Source organism: Corvus brachyrhynchos, unplaced genomic scaffold, assembly GCF_000691975.1.
Source record: "Corvus brachyrhynchos isolate BGI_N302 unplaced genomic scaffold, ASM69197v1 scaffold48, whole genome shotgun sequence".
NCBI classification, from domain to species: domain Eukaryota; kingdom Metazoa; phylum Chordata; class Aves; order Passeriformes; family Corvidae; genus Corvus; species Corvus brachyrhynchos.
Window position 1 is genome coordinate 3,577,156 of NW_008240027.1, and position 17,381 is coordinate 3,594,536.

General features: G+C 42.1%; 1 protein-coding gene across 1 annotated transcript in view; it reads left to right on the top strand.

The window, feature by feature from the left end:
• Nucleotides 1–15,033, top strand: part of GPBP1L1 (GC-rich promoter binding protein 1 like 1) — a 17,398-nt gene extending 2,365 nt beyond the window's left edge. The window contains exons 4-12 of the mRNA XM_017743525.1: nt 1–40; nt 405–688; nt 3,413–3,485; nt 4,634–4,827; nt 8,315–8,455; nt 11,917–12,075; nt 12,812–12,936; nt 13,788–13,890; nt 14,108–15,033. Coding sequence (XP_017599014.1) covers nt 1–40; nt 405–688; nt 3,413–3,485; nt 4,634–4,827; nt 8,315–8,455; nt 11,917–12,075; nt 12,812–12,936; nt 13,788–13,890; nt 14,108–14,254 — 1,266 coding nt within the window. The 3' untranslated portion in view covers nt 14,255–15,033. The remainder of the gene's footprint in view (nt 41–404; nt 689–3,412; nt 3,486–4,633; nt 4,828–8,314; nt 8,456–11,916; nt 12,076–12,811; nt 12,937–13,787; nt 13,891–14,107) is intronic.
• Nucleotides 15,034–17,381: the final 2,348 nt, after the last annotated feature.

Below are 17,381 nucleotides of genomic sequence, written 5' to 3' on the forward strand. Positions count from 1 at the left end.
GATGGATTTTTCAATAATGGGCCCCTCCGAACTGCAGGAGGTGAGTAAGAAGGATCAGAATGCAGCCTGAGAGCAAACATTTTGAAATGTTCTACAAAATGAAGAATTCAGCAGAATAGAAACATCCTCCCAGACTGTACCTTTTCAAAACATCCTATGAGGAAGTTGTACTACTCTCTTCTCCCATACAATGTGCTCAGGCCTTAAGGGGTTTTCATGGTAGCTGTATGTGCATTGTGTAGCTTGGTTTGTTTTCTGATATAATCACACAGTACTTAGTAAGTTCAGCTCAGCAGTTACTTAGTGAACACTGGCTGAACAACAAGAAAGACAACCTGATATTTCCAGTATTCTGTATACTGTGTTGATTTTTCTTATTTGCATCCTTATCTCCTTTTGTTTAGACTGCTGGCATCAGCCGTCCCTTCTCCGCCATGATTCTGTAGATTCTGGTGTTTCTAAAGGAGCTCATGTTGGGCTTTCTGGCAGTCAGCCTGGCTGGCATGGTCCCTCACGGGGCCATGATGGTGTGAGCCAGCGTGGAGGAGGAGGAACTGGAGTTCATCGCCACTGGAATGGCAACTTCCATTCTCGGAAAAGTTCCGCCTTTCAAGAAAAGCTGCCTGTTGAATCCAGGGAAGAGAAGAAGGAAGATAAAGAGCATTTGCAGTTTGAGGAGGAAGACTTTGTAAGTGTGTAGCTTCTCACTAGAAGTGGCAGGTGTGAGAAGTGGCTTTTCGATCTCATTTGTATTAGCATTGATAGGTGATGAGGATCTAGAGTTGCATTCTGTTCCACGTTTGAGACACAACAAATTTAATAAAATTAATCCGACACTGATAGGATGCTGATTGATACCCAGAGCCCTCAGGACTTGGCGACCTGTTGGATTATGGGGTTTGGCTCATATGTTTTGCAAAATGGTTATTGTGAATTGAAGGCATTGTAACATTCAAGCTAGGTCTTCAGCGAAACCCATAAGGTGGCAGAGGAAGAGTAGTTGCATTGACTTTGTGTCTTTGCTTACAAAGCCTTTTTTTTTTGCTCCTAGAAATACATCTGTTTGGCTTATCTTCAGTATGCCTGCTTCAGTCTTCCTGTCTCCTTCACTCTGATACATGTTGGTGTTTGTGATAACCTTCCCAAGCTTGTTCATGACATGCTCAGACCTTTGCAACCGTCTGCCTTGAATCTTCTGGAATAGTATTATCAGAGATGTTTTCCCCTCTCTCTCTGTTTATCTGTGGATCAGGGTTTCTTGAGCCATTTCTTCCATCACTATCTCCAGTTCACCAACTTCCTTCTTACTCAGCATTTTGATTCACGTGGTATTATCAGTATGATAGTCTCTTACATCCTGACTATTTTTACTGGAGTATCTTTCGTTTTTCAAACTTTATCAAATAGTACTTGGACTTTACAGCTTTCATCCTTACCATGTACCTTCCTTAATGCTAATGCTTTGAGAGATGTGCACCTTTTCTACTTTCTCTTTTCAATTTAATTCTATTTCTTCTGACCCCTGAAGAGTGTTTTATTATTAGACCATGTGTTTTTCTTTTTGCATCTATTTCTTGCTGTCTCTAGGCTCTTCTTGACCAGTGTAATGAGGGGAGTATCATGTGTAAGGTTCTGGTAACTCTGTCCTTTCCCCTAATGCAATTCCTCTGTCTTTATCTTCAGTGCTAAAGCCTTTGCTGCCTCCTGTAATGAGAGGTTCTGGTGATACTGTGCACACTTGCATGTATCATCATCATGAGGTTTTTGCTGTCTTCTTCAGCATTTGTCTCTGGAAGGCTGTTCACAGCTGAAATTGTTGTGGCAGTTTGATGGCTTTTGCTCAGGAATTTACGTGTCAGAGTGAAATACACTAATGCCTCCAGCTGCTTCAAGCCAAAATCCAGAGCCTACACTTAAACTGCCACAGGAGGCAGTTTGATTTAAGCTGCTGGGGTTTTTTTCAGTGAAGTGCCTGGGAAGTGATTGCATGCTCTTGTTCAGCTGCTGCTGCTTGGAGCAGGAGCCTGCATCACAGGGTGGTTAGCAGCTGGAAAACAGGGATAAAGCTTGCGTGTCGATTTCTGTTACCTGATTTCTCAAGAATACTGTAATTCAGAATTTCTATAAGCCTGTTTTTTTGACTGTCAAAAGTCTGTTGAAATCTAGAAATATTGCAATGACTGTGACTGTGCAATCTGTTGTTGTCTATCTTGGTCTAAATCTTTATTCCACGTACTTCATTCTCTTTGCCTTGATGAGTGCCTTCCGCAACTACATGGCTGTTCTCTAATTACTTCCCTCATTTTTAAGATGATAATACCACGTGATGGCTAGCAGCAAGCTTTATTTAGTAACTCCTGTATTGTTTTTGCCATAGTGGTGAAACTGATGTATGCTGTGGTTAAGTGTGTAGCTGTTAGGCCTGCGTGGCTGACAACACTTTTCCTGAAAGGTTTGCAAAGCATGTTGTTAGTCTAAGTGTGAGCATGTCTACTGTAAAACTGACCTGTAGCTAAAAATTGAAGCTCTTAAACAGATTAATTTCTAGGGACTGAGGCAGGAATTTATGCTATGGTGTGACATTTTTTCCTAACTCTTACAGAACATGAATACCTACTATGTCAGATGCTCGCTATTAGAGAGTTATGCTGTCACCATAGTAACTGACATATGAGAAATTCATTAGAAAGAGGAAAAAGATGGCTGTATTTTGAACTGAGGTTATTTGGGACACAGGAAGAGGAATAGCTAATCAGGAACACTTGTCATTGGATGCTTAGATTTTCTGCACTCTGCTTTGAGATTGGACATATCTGTAGTTGTTCCACCAAGTTGAATTCTGAAACTGAACCCCGGGTAAGTCTGCAGAGAGCACAGAGTCTGCGTGCACTCTTGCCCTAAAAAGTGGACTCTGAAGTTTGATATCAATTTAAATGTAGCTTTTTTTTGTCAGTAAATATATTCCTTTACATTATGAATCTAGTACTGCTTTGGGGTGGTTTTCTTTTAATTGGCTGATGCACAATTATTGTATTAAAATATTTATGAAATTAGGATAGATTCTTCATGTAGTGATGATGTGGATTCTATTTTATTTTTTGAGCTGCTGACCAAATACCTAATTTTTTTATACATGTACTGATTGGTAGAATCTACTTAACCATAGTAGAAGACTAGAGGGCTTATCCTGAACCCTCTGATAGTTCCATTGGAAATACAGCAGAAACCAGGGAGAATGCAAACTTGATTTTTAGATGTCTTTGTGGCAAAGCACTCTCTTCCACTTTAGGTGCTGTTCAGAGAAATCTACCCATACTCTGGGTTCCTGGAAACAAAATGTTATGTTAATACTGATTATTTTTTTTGTTTTGTATGATAGAACAATATAGTCATTTGCATTGTCTTTTTACAGCCATCTTTGAATCCAGAAGCTGGAAGACAAAACAACCAGAACAAACCTTTAGGGACACCTTCTGGAGTATGGGGTAGGTAAAGGTCACTGTACATAATGCTGATGATGGAGCAGAAAATTGTAACTGGTGTTTAAATGCTGGGTTTTTCACTCAGAAATACTTTAAGGACTTAAGTGAAGGAGACAGTTTGCTGCTTTCTGTCCTTTGCTGTTTTCCTCCCACAGTCTTCCCCAGTCTCTTGGCCTTTGTGTCTATTTGAAATTGTGCTTGTCTTGTCATAAAAAAACAGCCAGTGGCAGTAATGTCACTGTTCTGTGTTCGCTTCCTGTCGTGCTGCAGTTACCATTTCACACAGACATCACTTGAAGGGCAGAGCAGATTGGAGTGAACTCGACATTAGTTCCTGACTTGGGATCTTCATAGTGGAAATACAGCAAAACTGTCATAATTCTGTGGTTTGAGTTTAGTTGATTTTTTTAAACTCAGAACAGCCTTGCTTTGGATCCTGATGTACTCTGTGAATCTATGCCTTTAACAAAAAAAAGTGAAACAAGGTACTAGTTCTAGCAGTTAAACACAGATTTGTTAATATCTAGTTGGATTAGTTAGGTTAGATACTGTAAGTAGTACAAATGCAAAAGAAGCTCAGAAACCCTTTTTGCAGTACTGTTGGGTTGTATTCTTTTGCTTGTTTGTCTAGTAGCTGTTGTTCTGCTCAAAACCTAATGACGATTAACATTTATGGGCTTTTACCTGCTTATATTACTAGTGTTTTTAAAGTTGTTGCGCTCCTGAAAATGTGATTATCTGGCCTAAGAAATATTAACTGTGCTTGTTTGTAAAAGCACTGTCTTTTGAGGTATAAGTTACATAAATATTTTTGCTATGTTAGTGAACTAACAAAGCTGATCCATGATTGATCCAAAAAATGCTCATAACTCTTCTGATTCCTGTAGAATGGTGCAAGGCTGTTAAGTGATGTCACTGTAGGTTATTTCTTTCAGCATCAAGGAAGCTGTTGTGTTTAAATTAGAAAAGATTGTATTTAGATATCCACATCCAGTATCTTTGCTCAGAGCTGAAATGAAAGAGCAGCTGGTAACAGTCTCAGATTCAGATATGTAGTGTCTAAGGTGGAGAGGGAGGAACTGGAACAGTGTACTGAAGCTGTTTTGAGACTGAATATCTGTATTTCAGAATCTCTTGTTTTGTTTTTACAGAAAACCCCCCTAGTGCCAAGCAACCTACCAAGATGCTGGTCATCAAAAAGGTTTCAAAAGAGGATCCTTCCGCCGCCTTCTCAGCTGCATTTACATCACCTGTTTCTCACCTGGCAAATGGCAACAAAGCCACCACCATTGTCCCAAGTGTCTACAAAAATCTGGTTCCTAAACCTGCAGCTCCTCCTTCCAAGGTACAGGGGGTTCCAACCAAATTAGTGAACTGCAGATCAAGGGAATCAACCCCCGACAAGTAGCAAGAGCTGGAATCCAGTTGTTTCTGGGGCAGTGGCTTTTACAGTCGAGGTCTGAAGTTGTTCTCTGTTAAAATGCCTTTTGGTTTTGTCCCTACTGAGGTCTATTTGAATGGGTGTGTCCTCATGCATTAGACAAATCCTTATCTTAATAAGACAAAACAAGCAGTGCTGGAGAGGTGGAATGTGTGCTGCTATGTGCTTGAGCTGTTCACGTGACTACCTTGAAAAATCTTTATTGGGTTGCAATACTTTGATGTGTCCAGAACAATTGAGGCTAGGATCAGATTAGATTGTAACATCCTGCAATTCAGGTGTAATTTAGTTGAGCCTTAAAAACAACCTGGAAGAGCAATAGGGTTTGTGCTATAGTTCTTTTACTGGAGGAAATACAGTAGTGCTAAAAAAAAACAAGTAATTTTTTTTAAAAATTTCTTAGTTCTAGGCCTAATCTTGTCCATTTTTCTGGAGAACCAACATGTATAGATGCCTTAGAAACTTGAAAGAATTGATAGTGAAAGTATATAAAAAGCTAAAAAAAAATGTTAGCTAGGTTATTCTTTAAAAAGATGTATACTTTGATTTCTAAAATATATTAATTACTGATGCTGGCTGTGACATTCCAACAAAATCTTCCCTATGATTACAATAGATCATTCTTACACACTTCAAAGATAAAAGTAAGAGACACTCAGCTGTTTTTTGTAGGAAAGCAAGTTTAGAGCTTCTTTCCCTTTTGTAAATGTCTGTTAATTCAGGTTAAATTCTGCCAGCTACAGGAAAAAATCATAGTGGTTAAAATGATTATCAAATATTTTTGTCTAAACACTTAATTTGACAGTTGATCTACTTCTTGGGGTGGTGGGTTAAATTGACCCTCTTAGAAAGGTTATTTATAAGGAGCTTTTCATTCCACACAGTTTTCAGTCCATATATGTTCTTGTTTAGATTAGGTAAACAAAATGCAGCTTCTAATGTGTAGGGAGCCTGCTGTGGCTTTTATTTTTGCTTTTACAGCTTGATTGATACATGTGTATACATAGTCTGACCTGGATTTAGTCTGGATGTTTTGAGTGTTCTTTGAAACAAAAGGCCAGAGGTACAGTTTCTGACCAGACTGTTAGATTATCTCTGGCTTCAGTCAAGGAGAGCTGCTCTTGAAGCTTTTCCTAACCATGTTCTGAAATTAGACTATGTAGGTTTTGATTCCTCAGATAAAAAGAGCACATTATTCAGTGCTCACAGTTGGAATAAAACTATGATCTGAAGGTTCAGCATCCATCAAAAATAGTGGTAGGGCTTTTTTTGTTAGCTTGCTTTACATGTTACATAGGTCATTTGCATTCCAGATTGTTTATCTATATTTAAATCAGAGATTATGGCAGTATGTAGTGGTACCTGCCTAAGTTCCTTTTAATTAAGTTTTTACTTCACTGAATCCAGTAGGCCTGGATTATACCTGGATTTATACCTGAAATATTACAGTATTGATAACACAGGAAATGTTCTTTGGCTAGTGGAAAAGGTATTAATTTTTGATCTGTAGCCCAAGAGATCAATCACATTAAGCAGGCTATAAATATGTACCTGGTGATTTAGCTGCTAATTTCTAAGTGTTTATGCACTGACATGGTGCTGTGGTTACTGAGGCAGTGTGATATTCCTCAGTGTTGGGGATTGCAGTGCTAAGAATTATCTGCTGATGTCATCAACAGTGCTTTTGTTAATGAATGGTGACCATTAGCAAAACCAAAAGGTGGGGTATCAGCATATCCTTAGCCACAAAAACTGTGTGCATTGATGCCTTTTTAAAGTCGCAACCTTAAAGCAGCTGTGGTAGGATGGAAGACTTCTAGAAAGTTGTCCAGGAATTGCAGTGCATAAAGTAGTAGAGGAGTCAAAACATTCCTTTCACAAAGCCAGCAGTTTTGGAAAGCTGTCACAGGAAAACTGAATGAAAAATGGTTTTGTTAAGTTGTACCAAGTAGTTCAGAAAGGAAGAGAACTGGTGGCAGTGGAACAAGTATGTTCTTCCTGGCTAACTGAGATGGCTAATAGCTCACAGTCAAGCAATCCGTGAAGGTCACACTCAGCTTCCCCAGGAAAGCAGTAGGGGTCTGTCTTTGGATCTGTCTGAGCTGCCCCTTTGTGGAAGCCTGGAGAACAGCACTGGGCAGCTGAGAGCTGGGAATCGAACAGTGCAACCCTGGAGCTGCAGAGAGAAACTTTTTGTCAGAGTCATACTGCACCCTAATTTTAGTACAGGCAATAAGTATTGCGCACATTAGGGTATTTCTGGGCTTTGAAGGGGATGTTTTTAATGTGTGCTGTGAATGCCATAGAATCCATTTGATAATGTGGGATGCTCATTTTTAAGTTGGAGTGGAAGAGTAAAGCTGATGGCCTCCCCATGCAATCTATTTATTTAAAAATTTATAGAAGAACCCAGTAGACAGTGACAACATACTGAAATAGTGCCTCTGTTCTCATTGCTGGCAGATTGCAAGATCTGTTGCATCTCAGATTTAACTCAATCCTATTTGTGCATGAATTATTTTACTAGTGACTTGAAGGTGGCTTCAGAAGTCAAAGGAACCTGTATTTTTAATGCTCTGATAGTGTCTTGCTAGTGCCACTTGATACAAGTTTCTTCTTAGGATTGTTTTTGTAAAGACTCTCACTTCACGGTGTTTGTCCCTGACTGATAAGAGAGCTTCAAGAACAACATTCCAAGTAACAAAAGCTTACCTTGAAGTCTTTGCTCTTCAGCCAAATGGCCAGTGTATTCAAAGGGATACTGCAGAGAGTATCCAGGGCAAAACAGCAAGTGATCCTGCACTGTAATAAACTGGCTGCTTGCTTCTTTTTCTTGTTGTTGTTGCTGAATTGGTGCAATGATGGACATTTTCATAGCTCCAGGAAATAAATAATTTGCATTCTCAATTTGCATTCTCACCCGAAACAAACTCTTCCTTGATGCGCTTTTTCCTCGCACAGGCAAACTTCCTGTCAAGTGGTTGGAAGCCTTTCTTTGTGGCGTGCAGTGTTTCCCTAAGAAGTGTAATTTTAACTGGGATTTTTTTTAATTTCCTGTCTGTGGGTAGCTGTAAGATGAATTGCATTACACAGTGGTGGTTCCAATTAATGAAGGGCAATGCTGGATTTTCTCTTTGAGCTCTTAATGGTGTTTTACTGAAGGGTGGTGCCCATGAACCAGAATTGTGTGTGATTTGGGGGAAACAGCAATGCCAGGGGAAAAATGATGATTGTTGAAATGGACCTTTTGAGACTGTTCTTGCAGAGGGAAGGAAAAAAAATCCATACAACAGCCAGCATAATGTTGTTTATTTATTTCAATAATTTGCAAGCAACCCCTTCTTGGGCCTTACCATTTACTGCCCTGTATTTTGTGTTCTTTTCAATACAGCCAAGCCCATGGAAAGCCAACAGAAGTGAACATAAACCAGGCTCACTGTCCTCCACCCGTGACTCTGCCTTTACCAGTCCAGTGTCTGTAACCAAACCAGCAGTACTGGCAAGTGGCTCAGTCCTCACCTCTCCCAAAGAGGTAAGGGTTGGGCTTAGGTATAGGGTGGGAGCTTTTGTCACTATCGCCTACTCCAGCATATTCGTGATAAGGCCCTCTCCGCATGCGGTACCTACCTTTGCACCCTCGATGGATGACTCACTTGGACATTCTTAGCACATTCTGCCACATCGATGATACACTAAAAGAAAATAAACCTTCATAAAAATGGGGTTTATCTGGCTGTAAAGCCATTGGTGTTTGTTCAACTGTATTAGAATTTCCTTCCAGTAAAAAAAAACCTCTAATGCTTTAAATGGTGTTGTGTAACAAGACACGCGTCAGCTTGGTATTACGGGAGTGCAGATACTAAGAACTGATGTGAATAGGTAGGTAAATTGATTCCCATTATGTTCTTCAGTATAGGAAAGGAAGGGGAAGGAAGGTGATCTGCCATATTTCCTTTCTCTAGAACAACAGCACAAACACTAGGTTCTGAGAGGGTTGAAGGAGTTTAACATGTGTACATGTGACTTTTCAGCTACAGTATCTGTTTTTAATTTTGACCTTGGAAGGAGGTAATCTGCTGAGATGGAAACTGACTTGCCCCTAGTTTTGGTCTGAAGTATAGAGAGAACATTGAAATATAAATCTCTTAATATTTCAGCAATACCTATGACATTGCAGAAGAAAAAAAAAAAAAAAAGAACAGATTGTGATAAATTCCTGGCCAAAGCAGCTGCTCTTTACAGATTTGGCTTAATGATCTTGGAAGTCTTTTCTTAATGATTTTGTGATTCTGTAAATGATTATTCACAACATCTGAAATTAGCTTGTTCATGTTTTAAGTGTAGAATTGAGGGATTTTTCTAGTAGTGCATTTTTCTTGTTCCTTTGTAGATATTACTTCCAAAATAAGGCCTTGTCATCTTTGATTCTCTGCTTTGCAGGCTTTACTTTGCAGCAGCCTGCACTTTTCTGCCTTAGCCACAGCTGAGTGTACAAGCAGTCATTAAAGGCAATAGTTAATAAACAGGCATCTGTCACTTTGACAAATAGATCTTGCACTCTGTTCTTTTCCCTTACGGTTGCTTCTGTCTCTCTTTAGACCAAGTTCTTCGTGCTGCTGACAGCCTTCCTTTTGGGTAATGCACAGCACAGTATGGACAGTGTAAATATGTAAACTTAAACAGGCTTTCACCTCAGCAGACATGACAGGGGCATTTACTTCGTATCATATTGGAGTAATGCAAGCGTTTCCTTCACCTGCCCCCCAGGAAGGTCTTGTGTGAAACTTTATTCAGTGAAGATGTTGGATACTAACCTAAGAGTTAAACATAAAGGGCTTAAAAATTCCTTCCAACTAAACTGGACGCTTGTAATACATTTTTCTTTGAATCTGTTGGAGACTTAAGAGTATGAAAACACAGGTCTGTAGACAGCAGATAGTACTGCAATCCTGGTTTTGTTTCTGAAACGGGGATAATGCGCTTCCTGCAAAAGTGGTAAAAATAGCACCTTTACTCGTAAGAGACCACATTGTGTTGAAAACTAAAAGGGTGCCAACTAGCACTGGCTCTGTCCCCACAAGCCAGTCTAAGACAACCAAACTACAATACAGCCTAAGTTCTTGAAATGAATTCAGGATTACTTTTTTGTAAGACTAGCCAGACAGACATCAGAACAAATCTGAGGTGATGCATAGTGCTCTCATTAAAAAAAAAACCAAACACCCAAAAAAAATCAACACCAAAGATTGAGATGCCTTGATGTTTCAGTCAAAGAGCTAAGCTTACGTTGGAAGAGATGCCAGCCTACTGTTTCAGTGCTAAAGAAGAATGCTCTGTAAAACATAACCCTTCTACAGAAAGTTATGCATAAAACTAGAATTGAGGTGAAATTAATTCCCTTTCAGAAATCTGTTGTTTCTAACCTTTAGCTGTAACTGTCTTCCCCTAACGTGTAGAAATTGTTTTAGTACCTCAGTAGCTTATTAGGGATTAAAACAGCCACTAGCAAAGAGTTCAAGTTGAGAATTTCATATTACCAGAAGACACCTAATTTTAGTCTCATTTGTTCATTGTTACCTTCTGTCACTGCAGTCAAACTAGTAGTTACGTTGAGAGCTTAATTTCACTCTTGTGTTGGCTTTTCATCCTGATAGTTGCAGTCACTTGTTAGGTCTGTTACAACTGCTGATTTGTTTCTTACTGTGTTGAATTAGGCAAAATCTGAAAAGTCTGCCTGAGAAATTACTTCCAGGCTGCACTTACTTCCCTGCAGCCATTATTTCACACCAGTGTTTCGCATGCAACAGGTATTAGAAATATAAGCAGCAGTTGCTGCCTTGTTATTGTTCTAGTTCCCTTGATCCTTGCTCAGAGCACTGAGTGTAATAAAAATTTTTGGCACAGGAGATTCATTTTGAAGAGCCTGAATTTGCAACCTTCCCTCCCAGCTTAAAAAAGTGTGTGGGAAGAAAAACACTACAAGCTTCAGGAAATTTTACTGGTTTAATATTGATTTTTAAAAAATCAAAGCATGTACCTGAAGAAAAAGAGTCGTTTTGCAAGATTCTGGTGTCAGTTATCCATAATAATGATTAAATGCCTCATTGTTTTAGAGTAGCCAGACAAACTCCAGCAGGAGGTTAAGATACTGGGAACTTTCACTTAACATGTTCTTAGATTCCTTTTGTGTGTCCAGTCAAAACATGGAACAGATTAAATTGAAAGCTCACCTTGGTTAGCAGTGCTCCTATTGCAGGATCATGGCTGGGTACTGCCAGTCGGCCTGATTCACAGGTTCCAGATTATTAAGAAAGCTTAAATGTTCTGGAAGAGCACAGGAGGTTTCCTTGTGTTCATGCACTGAGCTGAGCAGATTTCCCACAGGCTCCAGGGTTGTCTGTGTCTGGCTCCACACTGAACCATCTGGGCTGAGTGTACAGATCCAGCACTTGGCAGCGTTCTCTCCAGGGGAGGATTCCAAGGCTGTGGCTGCCAGTTCTGCACCCGGTTGTGGTTAGTTAAGGATGTGACCACTCCCTGAAAGGAGATTACCTCCCCATAGCTTAATTTCAGGGTAGAGTCTGTCACGATGACTTAAAACACAAATTTGAACTAAGTCTAATCTGCTAAATTTGCAAATATTTTGGGGGCAGGAATCCTGCATGAAGTTTTTTTCCCTAATACTCTGTTGTAGGCACCAGTTTGCTTGAGAGAGTTACATTACAAAGGAACAAAATAAACATATTCATGGCCGTGTGAATTGACTCCTGGGGGAAGAACAGAAATTGAGTTGGTAATAATAGATGGGAGAAGTGAATGTGCAACACCCATCAGTATTTTGATGGGCATTTGACATTAGGTTGGGGTTTTTTGAAGGGTTAAGAGCCACCTAAAAAACTGCTGAGTGTTTGAAAGGTGTAAGCACAGGCACTGAAGCGCCCCCAGGTTCGCAGCAGTGCAGTTTGAATTCTGTGTTCTCCCTCCCCTGTGCAGAGTCCTTCCAGCACCACCCCTCCCATCGAGATCTGCTCCTCGCGCCTGACGAAGCTGATGCGCCGGACCACTGATAAGAAGAGCGAATTCCTGAAGGCACTGAAGGATGATAGAAATGGGGAGATAACAGAAAACAGGGAATGTGACAAGCTGGATGATGTAAGATCACTGTCCTTGCTGTGTATATGATCATTATTATTGAAGGAGTTGGGGACTGAAAAAGCCCTGAGCAGTGTATGTAATTCAGGCTCTGGAAGAGGAAGGAAATGACTCCCACTGGTCTGGCACATGTGCCAGTAGAAGTAGTGCACAGCAGTGATGGAGAGAGATCTGTAACACAATGAAATGCAAACGGATAAGTAATAAATGAGGTGGAAGGGAAGGTCACAGATGTTGAAGGTAATCTAGATTTTTGCAAGGATTCTCTAAGGAGAGGAACAGTATCATATTTTAACATCTTAGGTTGCTTTCCAACTTGCCTGTCAAACTGCTTTCACTGAAAAGTAGAATTTTGTGCTTGTGAAAGGTGCAGGAATGTGGCTCAAGCCTCAGAGGTTCAGACCCCCGAATGCATAAACTTGTGCCCTAATGTGTATGTAAAGTGTGTCCTTAGGAGCATTTAATTGTCGTAGTTTTCTTGCTTTCACTCTGAGCTGCTGATTATGGTTTTGCAATGCCAGCACTCACTCCTTTGGCACAGCAGCACAGGCCACCAAATGTCCTTCATCCTGTGTTGTCCTGTCACAGCCAGGTACACGTTGCTGCAGCTTCTGTAAAAAACACTGGCTCAAGGTGAAAGGCTTGGCTGGACTTTCAAAGGCAGAAGCTTGAACTTGGAACTGTGCTGTTGGCACAGTCTGTGCAAGCACACTTTGATGGTTTTATTTTTCTTTAGATGGAGAGTAACAGCACACCAGAACCAAAGGAAAACTGGGAAGAGAACTGCCATCAGAATGGCCTTTCTCTCCCTTTGCCGGAGGAGGGGGAAAACCTCTCCCATTCATTGGAAGCAGAACACAGGTGAGTAAATGGAAGAATAAAGTAAAGGAGGGCGAGTCATTGGGCTGTGTGAGGAGAAGGAAGCAATTTCAAAGAAAACTCTTATTTTTGGGAAGCAGCAGTAGCTGTGTGTGTATGGAGAAGGAGGTGTGTGGGCTTTGTGACCAGGGCTGGACTGGGTGGGGTCTCATTGAAGGTAAAACAAGACACAAATGACAGGTGAGCCAAGGCTTTACCAAGGTCTGTAATTAAATTCCAGTGCTTCTTTAGTGCCACATCCGCATGTTAATGCTGCCTAGAGATATTTATCTGCCCACACTGGGAGTTAGCATGAACCTAGGGTGATTCTGGTTAATTTACAAGCAGGTGTCCTAAATGTTAAGAAGACACACACCACACTTTGCTTGCACTTAGAATACTCCTGTGCTGCTTTACATGCTATAAAAGTGGAGGAGAGTTAAGAAAATATTTACCTGGTATCTCAGGCTGTATCTCATGTCAGTGAGTAAGCAGTGTGAGCATCTGGTGCAAGCAGATAGTAAGGTTTAGGACATTCTGAGCTGTGATACTGGTTTGGTTGCCTCATGTCCTCCTTCAGTGTCCTTGAGTTAGAATTTCAAATCCCTGCCTTCCACCAGTCTGGTTATGTACTCATTGTACAGGACTGCTGATGGTTAAATATTTGTAAAAGACACTGAAAAATGTTGGGTAAACACAAATGATTGTTGAAGTGGTCTGTGATAGAGAAGATTCCCTGGTGAATTTGGAGTGATTTCGTACAAAACCTCATTCTTCATGGACAAAGTGTTCTTTCCTTTGCCATTATTCCCTTGCTTTAGTTCCCATGCCCCTTTTATTTTCTCCACAATCAGGTTATTGAAAGAAATGGGATGGCAGGAATATCCTGAAAATGATGAAAACTACCTTCCCCTCACGGAGGATGAGCTCAAAGAGTTCCAGATTAAATCAGAACAGGTATGTTTACAGCTCTTCTCCCTCTCCTTTCTCAAGGGTTTCTTCTTAAAGATGTTCAAAAGGACAAAGAATTTAAGTGAGACTGTAGTAGAATGGATGATTCTGCATTATCCCTGTGTGTACACACAGTAAAATGTGTAATTCATGTCCACAGATTGTTGGTGACAGTTACTCTCCATGCTTTTGCTCGTTTTAAAACTTGCTTTCATTCCTACAGCGAAGAAGAAATGGATTTGGGAAGAATGGATTTCTTCAGGGCCGCGGCTCCAGCCTGTTGTTCCACTGGGGAAGCACTTTTAAGACAAAGATTGAGGACTCAGACACAGAAACAAGTAGCAGTGAAACGTCAGATGACGATGCCTGAAACTGGGCACAATAAAATTAAATAAATAAAACCAACCCAATAAACTCAGTTCATAGTTCAACACGTGTTTGGGGTTGTATAAACTAAACAGAGTTTATTCTGTCTCCAGTCTGTTCAGTTTTTTCTTTTGTTGTTGATACTTCATGCACAAGGGAAATAATTGTATCCCAAAGAAGAGAGAAATTGGCTTCTTTAGCTTTTTCTTTTGGTTTTGCCCTAATGCTTACTAGAAGTTTGTGCAGCTAGCAAATTTTGACAAAAATCCCTTGTGGGGCAGTGCACAAGTTCAGTCGTGTGAGCAGGACACAAGTGGCTGACTGATCTCTGCAACAACAAGCTTCTAACAGTGCCGCCGCATTGCCCAGTGCGCGGTAACGGTGTGCTAAAACAATCATTGTCGATGACAAAATGGCTTTTGAAGTTCTAATTATGTTAAATTAATGCTAATAACATGAATATTTTATTTTATTTTATTTTTTTTTTGGCGGCTCGGGGAGCTTCATCACTTAACCAGGCGTTTGTGGTTTTCTTTTTTTTTTGGGTACAGCTGTAAAATATTTGGATATAGGAATTGTTTGTGTTCTTCTTCTTGCAGCCTTGATATTCAGGGTGGATTGTAAAATATAAATTTTTTGTGAGATTTCAAAGATTAAGATTATTTTGATAACATTATTTACAGATTTTAAAAAGTGACTATCACATTGAGTCTGTATGAGGGGGAAAAACTACTGCATCAAAAATAACTAACTTGGAATAAATATTTTGCATCAGTTTGCCAATTCTAATTGTCTTTCTTATGTAAGAAGAGCTTTCCTCTAAGGGACCTGCAACTTTGGGGGTTCAGTAGCATTGGGGATAAACAGTTTCCTCTCCCGCTCTATTTTTCCACTTGGCAAACATTGCTGTAGTGCTCAGACTGCAGGAGCTGAACTCTTCCTTTAAGAAGGGAGAGAGAGAACAATGCTGAGATGACAGTCCATGTTTGGGGATTTTTTTTTTTAAAGAAAATAATTCAAAATTATCTTCTACTAAAGCAGTTTGCTTTTTTTTCCGCTTCATACAAAATGGTGAAGCTCGACCGGTCGGTGTCACTTGTTCCTAGTGCAATGCTGCTGTTTATGTTCACAACGTGGCAAGGGAATGTCTGAATCCAAAGCTGTTTTCATTGAAGTCTTTTTTAAAAATTCATGAAAACATTTCTATTAGATTAAAAAGAATTTTACAAACAACTCAGTTGTGGCCTAAGCTATTTAAGTGTCTGGTGTAAGTTCAGCTGTGCACAAAGGTTTTGGATTGGAAAGTGCTTGGGGGTTGTGCATTGTTTGCAAGTGGGTTGGATGTAGTCACACAAAACCTTGTCTTGCAGACCTCAGGGGTTTGTCCCAAGGTTCTGCCTGTGTGTTCTTAATCCACTCCTGGCCAGGCAGAGAGGACAGAGGTGTAAGAAAATGATAATGTTTAGCCCTAAATCTTTGCATCTGGATTCAAGGGTGCGTGCTCAGCATTATCAGGTGTAACTCTGCTACCTGTGCCTCCAGCTCCCTCTGGCTCTGCAGTGAACCCGAGCTGAGTGGGGCAGTGGGGCATTTCTTCATCCTGCACTCTGGAATCCAGGCTCCAGGGGCTGAGGCTGCCTGGGAATGCTTGGGAAGCGCTGGGGCTCCTGTAAGACATTGCACAAACCATCTCATTGCTTTTGAATATCCTTGTGTTTTGGTCCCATCTAACACTGCTTTTGTCTGGAAAAGTCTATCCATTTTTTAACTTCCCACGTCCACTTAAGTTACTCAGATCTGTGTGCACTGATCTCAGGAAATGGGGTAAGTTGTAAAACCCCTTCACCTCAAATCCATGCTGACAGCTGTTTCACTTCGATGTGGAAGTTTCCCCTTAGCTTTAAGTCTACTAAGGAGCAGCTAAGTGGGAGCTGCTGCAAGGCAGGAAAGGGGCATCCCTGGGACAGCCCCAGGCCCTGCATATCTCTGTCGGTGAGCACTTGGTAACCACGGGTGAGAGCACTGTGGGACACAGGGCAGCGGGGCCTCCCTCACCTTGTTTTCTGTGGCTTGCTCAGGTGGCTCAGGGACATTTTTTCCCCCATTCCAGTGCCCGTGGTAAATAGTGGGAATGTCCAGGGTTGGAGGCGTGGTCCTCCCTGCCCAGCCCGGCGTCCAGCATAGCAACAGTGTCTTCAAACACTGCAGCCACCGCCCCCAGCAGGTCTGTGCACGCGTTCAGCCCGTCCCAGGGTGCCAGCCCCGCGGGGGGACCCCCTCTCCCTGGCAGGGTGGCCCCCCCGAGTGACCCCCACCCGCTCTGCTTTCCAGGGTGTTGGACATGGGGGGCTTCCTCTGCCCGCGCTGCCGCTTGGCGTTCGGATCCCGACAGTTGCTGCAGGTGCACCTGGAGAAGCTGTGCCTCGGGCCCGCGGCACCCAGCAGCTCCTGCCTCCATCGGGGGGATCCCCTGCCTGTGGAGGGAGCACAGGGCACGGCAAGGAAAACACAGGACGCCTCGGTAGTGTGGAGCTGGGTCTGGCACAGAATAGGGGTGGGTGGGAGGGACAGGGACAGGTGCTGGGCCGGGAAACAGGGCATCACATCCTAGATCCAGCTTGGTCTGAGCTGGGGTAGGCCTCCCATCTTCCCATTCCTGCACCACACAGGCAGCCCTTGGTGCTTATTTTGCCAAAGACAGAAAAGTATATTGTTAAGGGGGGGAGTGGGGATGCGTCACCCTTTTCTTCCCTTGGTGTCTGCAAGGTTGGGGTATCCCAAAATACGGACGACGCTGAGCTACGCCATCACTTTGTGCTTCCTGGGGTTCCACCAGCTGTGCGGGGACAGCGGGGACCAGGGCGGGCGCGAGGGGCTCCCCTGGGGGATGTGCTCACCCCCCGGGAGAGGGCCCTGCTCCGCACAGCCGACCCCACTTCCAGGAGGCTGACAGTGGAGGTACAGTGAATCCTGAATCCCAGGGTGGGCATCAGCAGCCCTACGGCTCCCCAGAGATGGTGGCCCAGCCCCTCCTACCCGGTGAACCCCGTGTGCAGCAGGGAGAGCCCCCCCGGCAGTCGCTCCCACTGCAGGGGCACCGGCAGGGCGCCCGGGGGGCAGCGGGGGGGCAC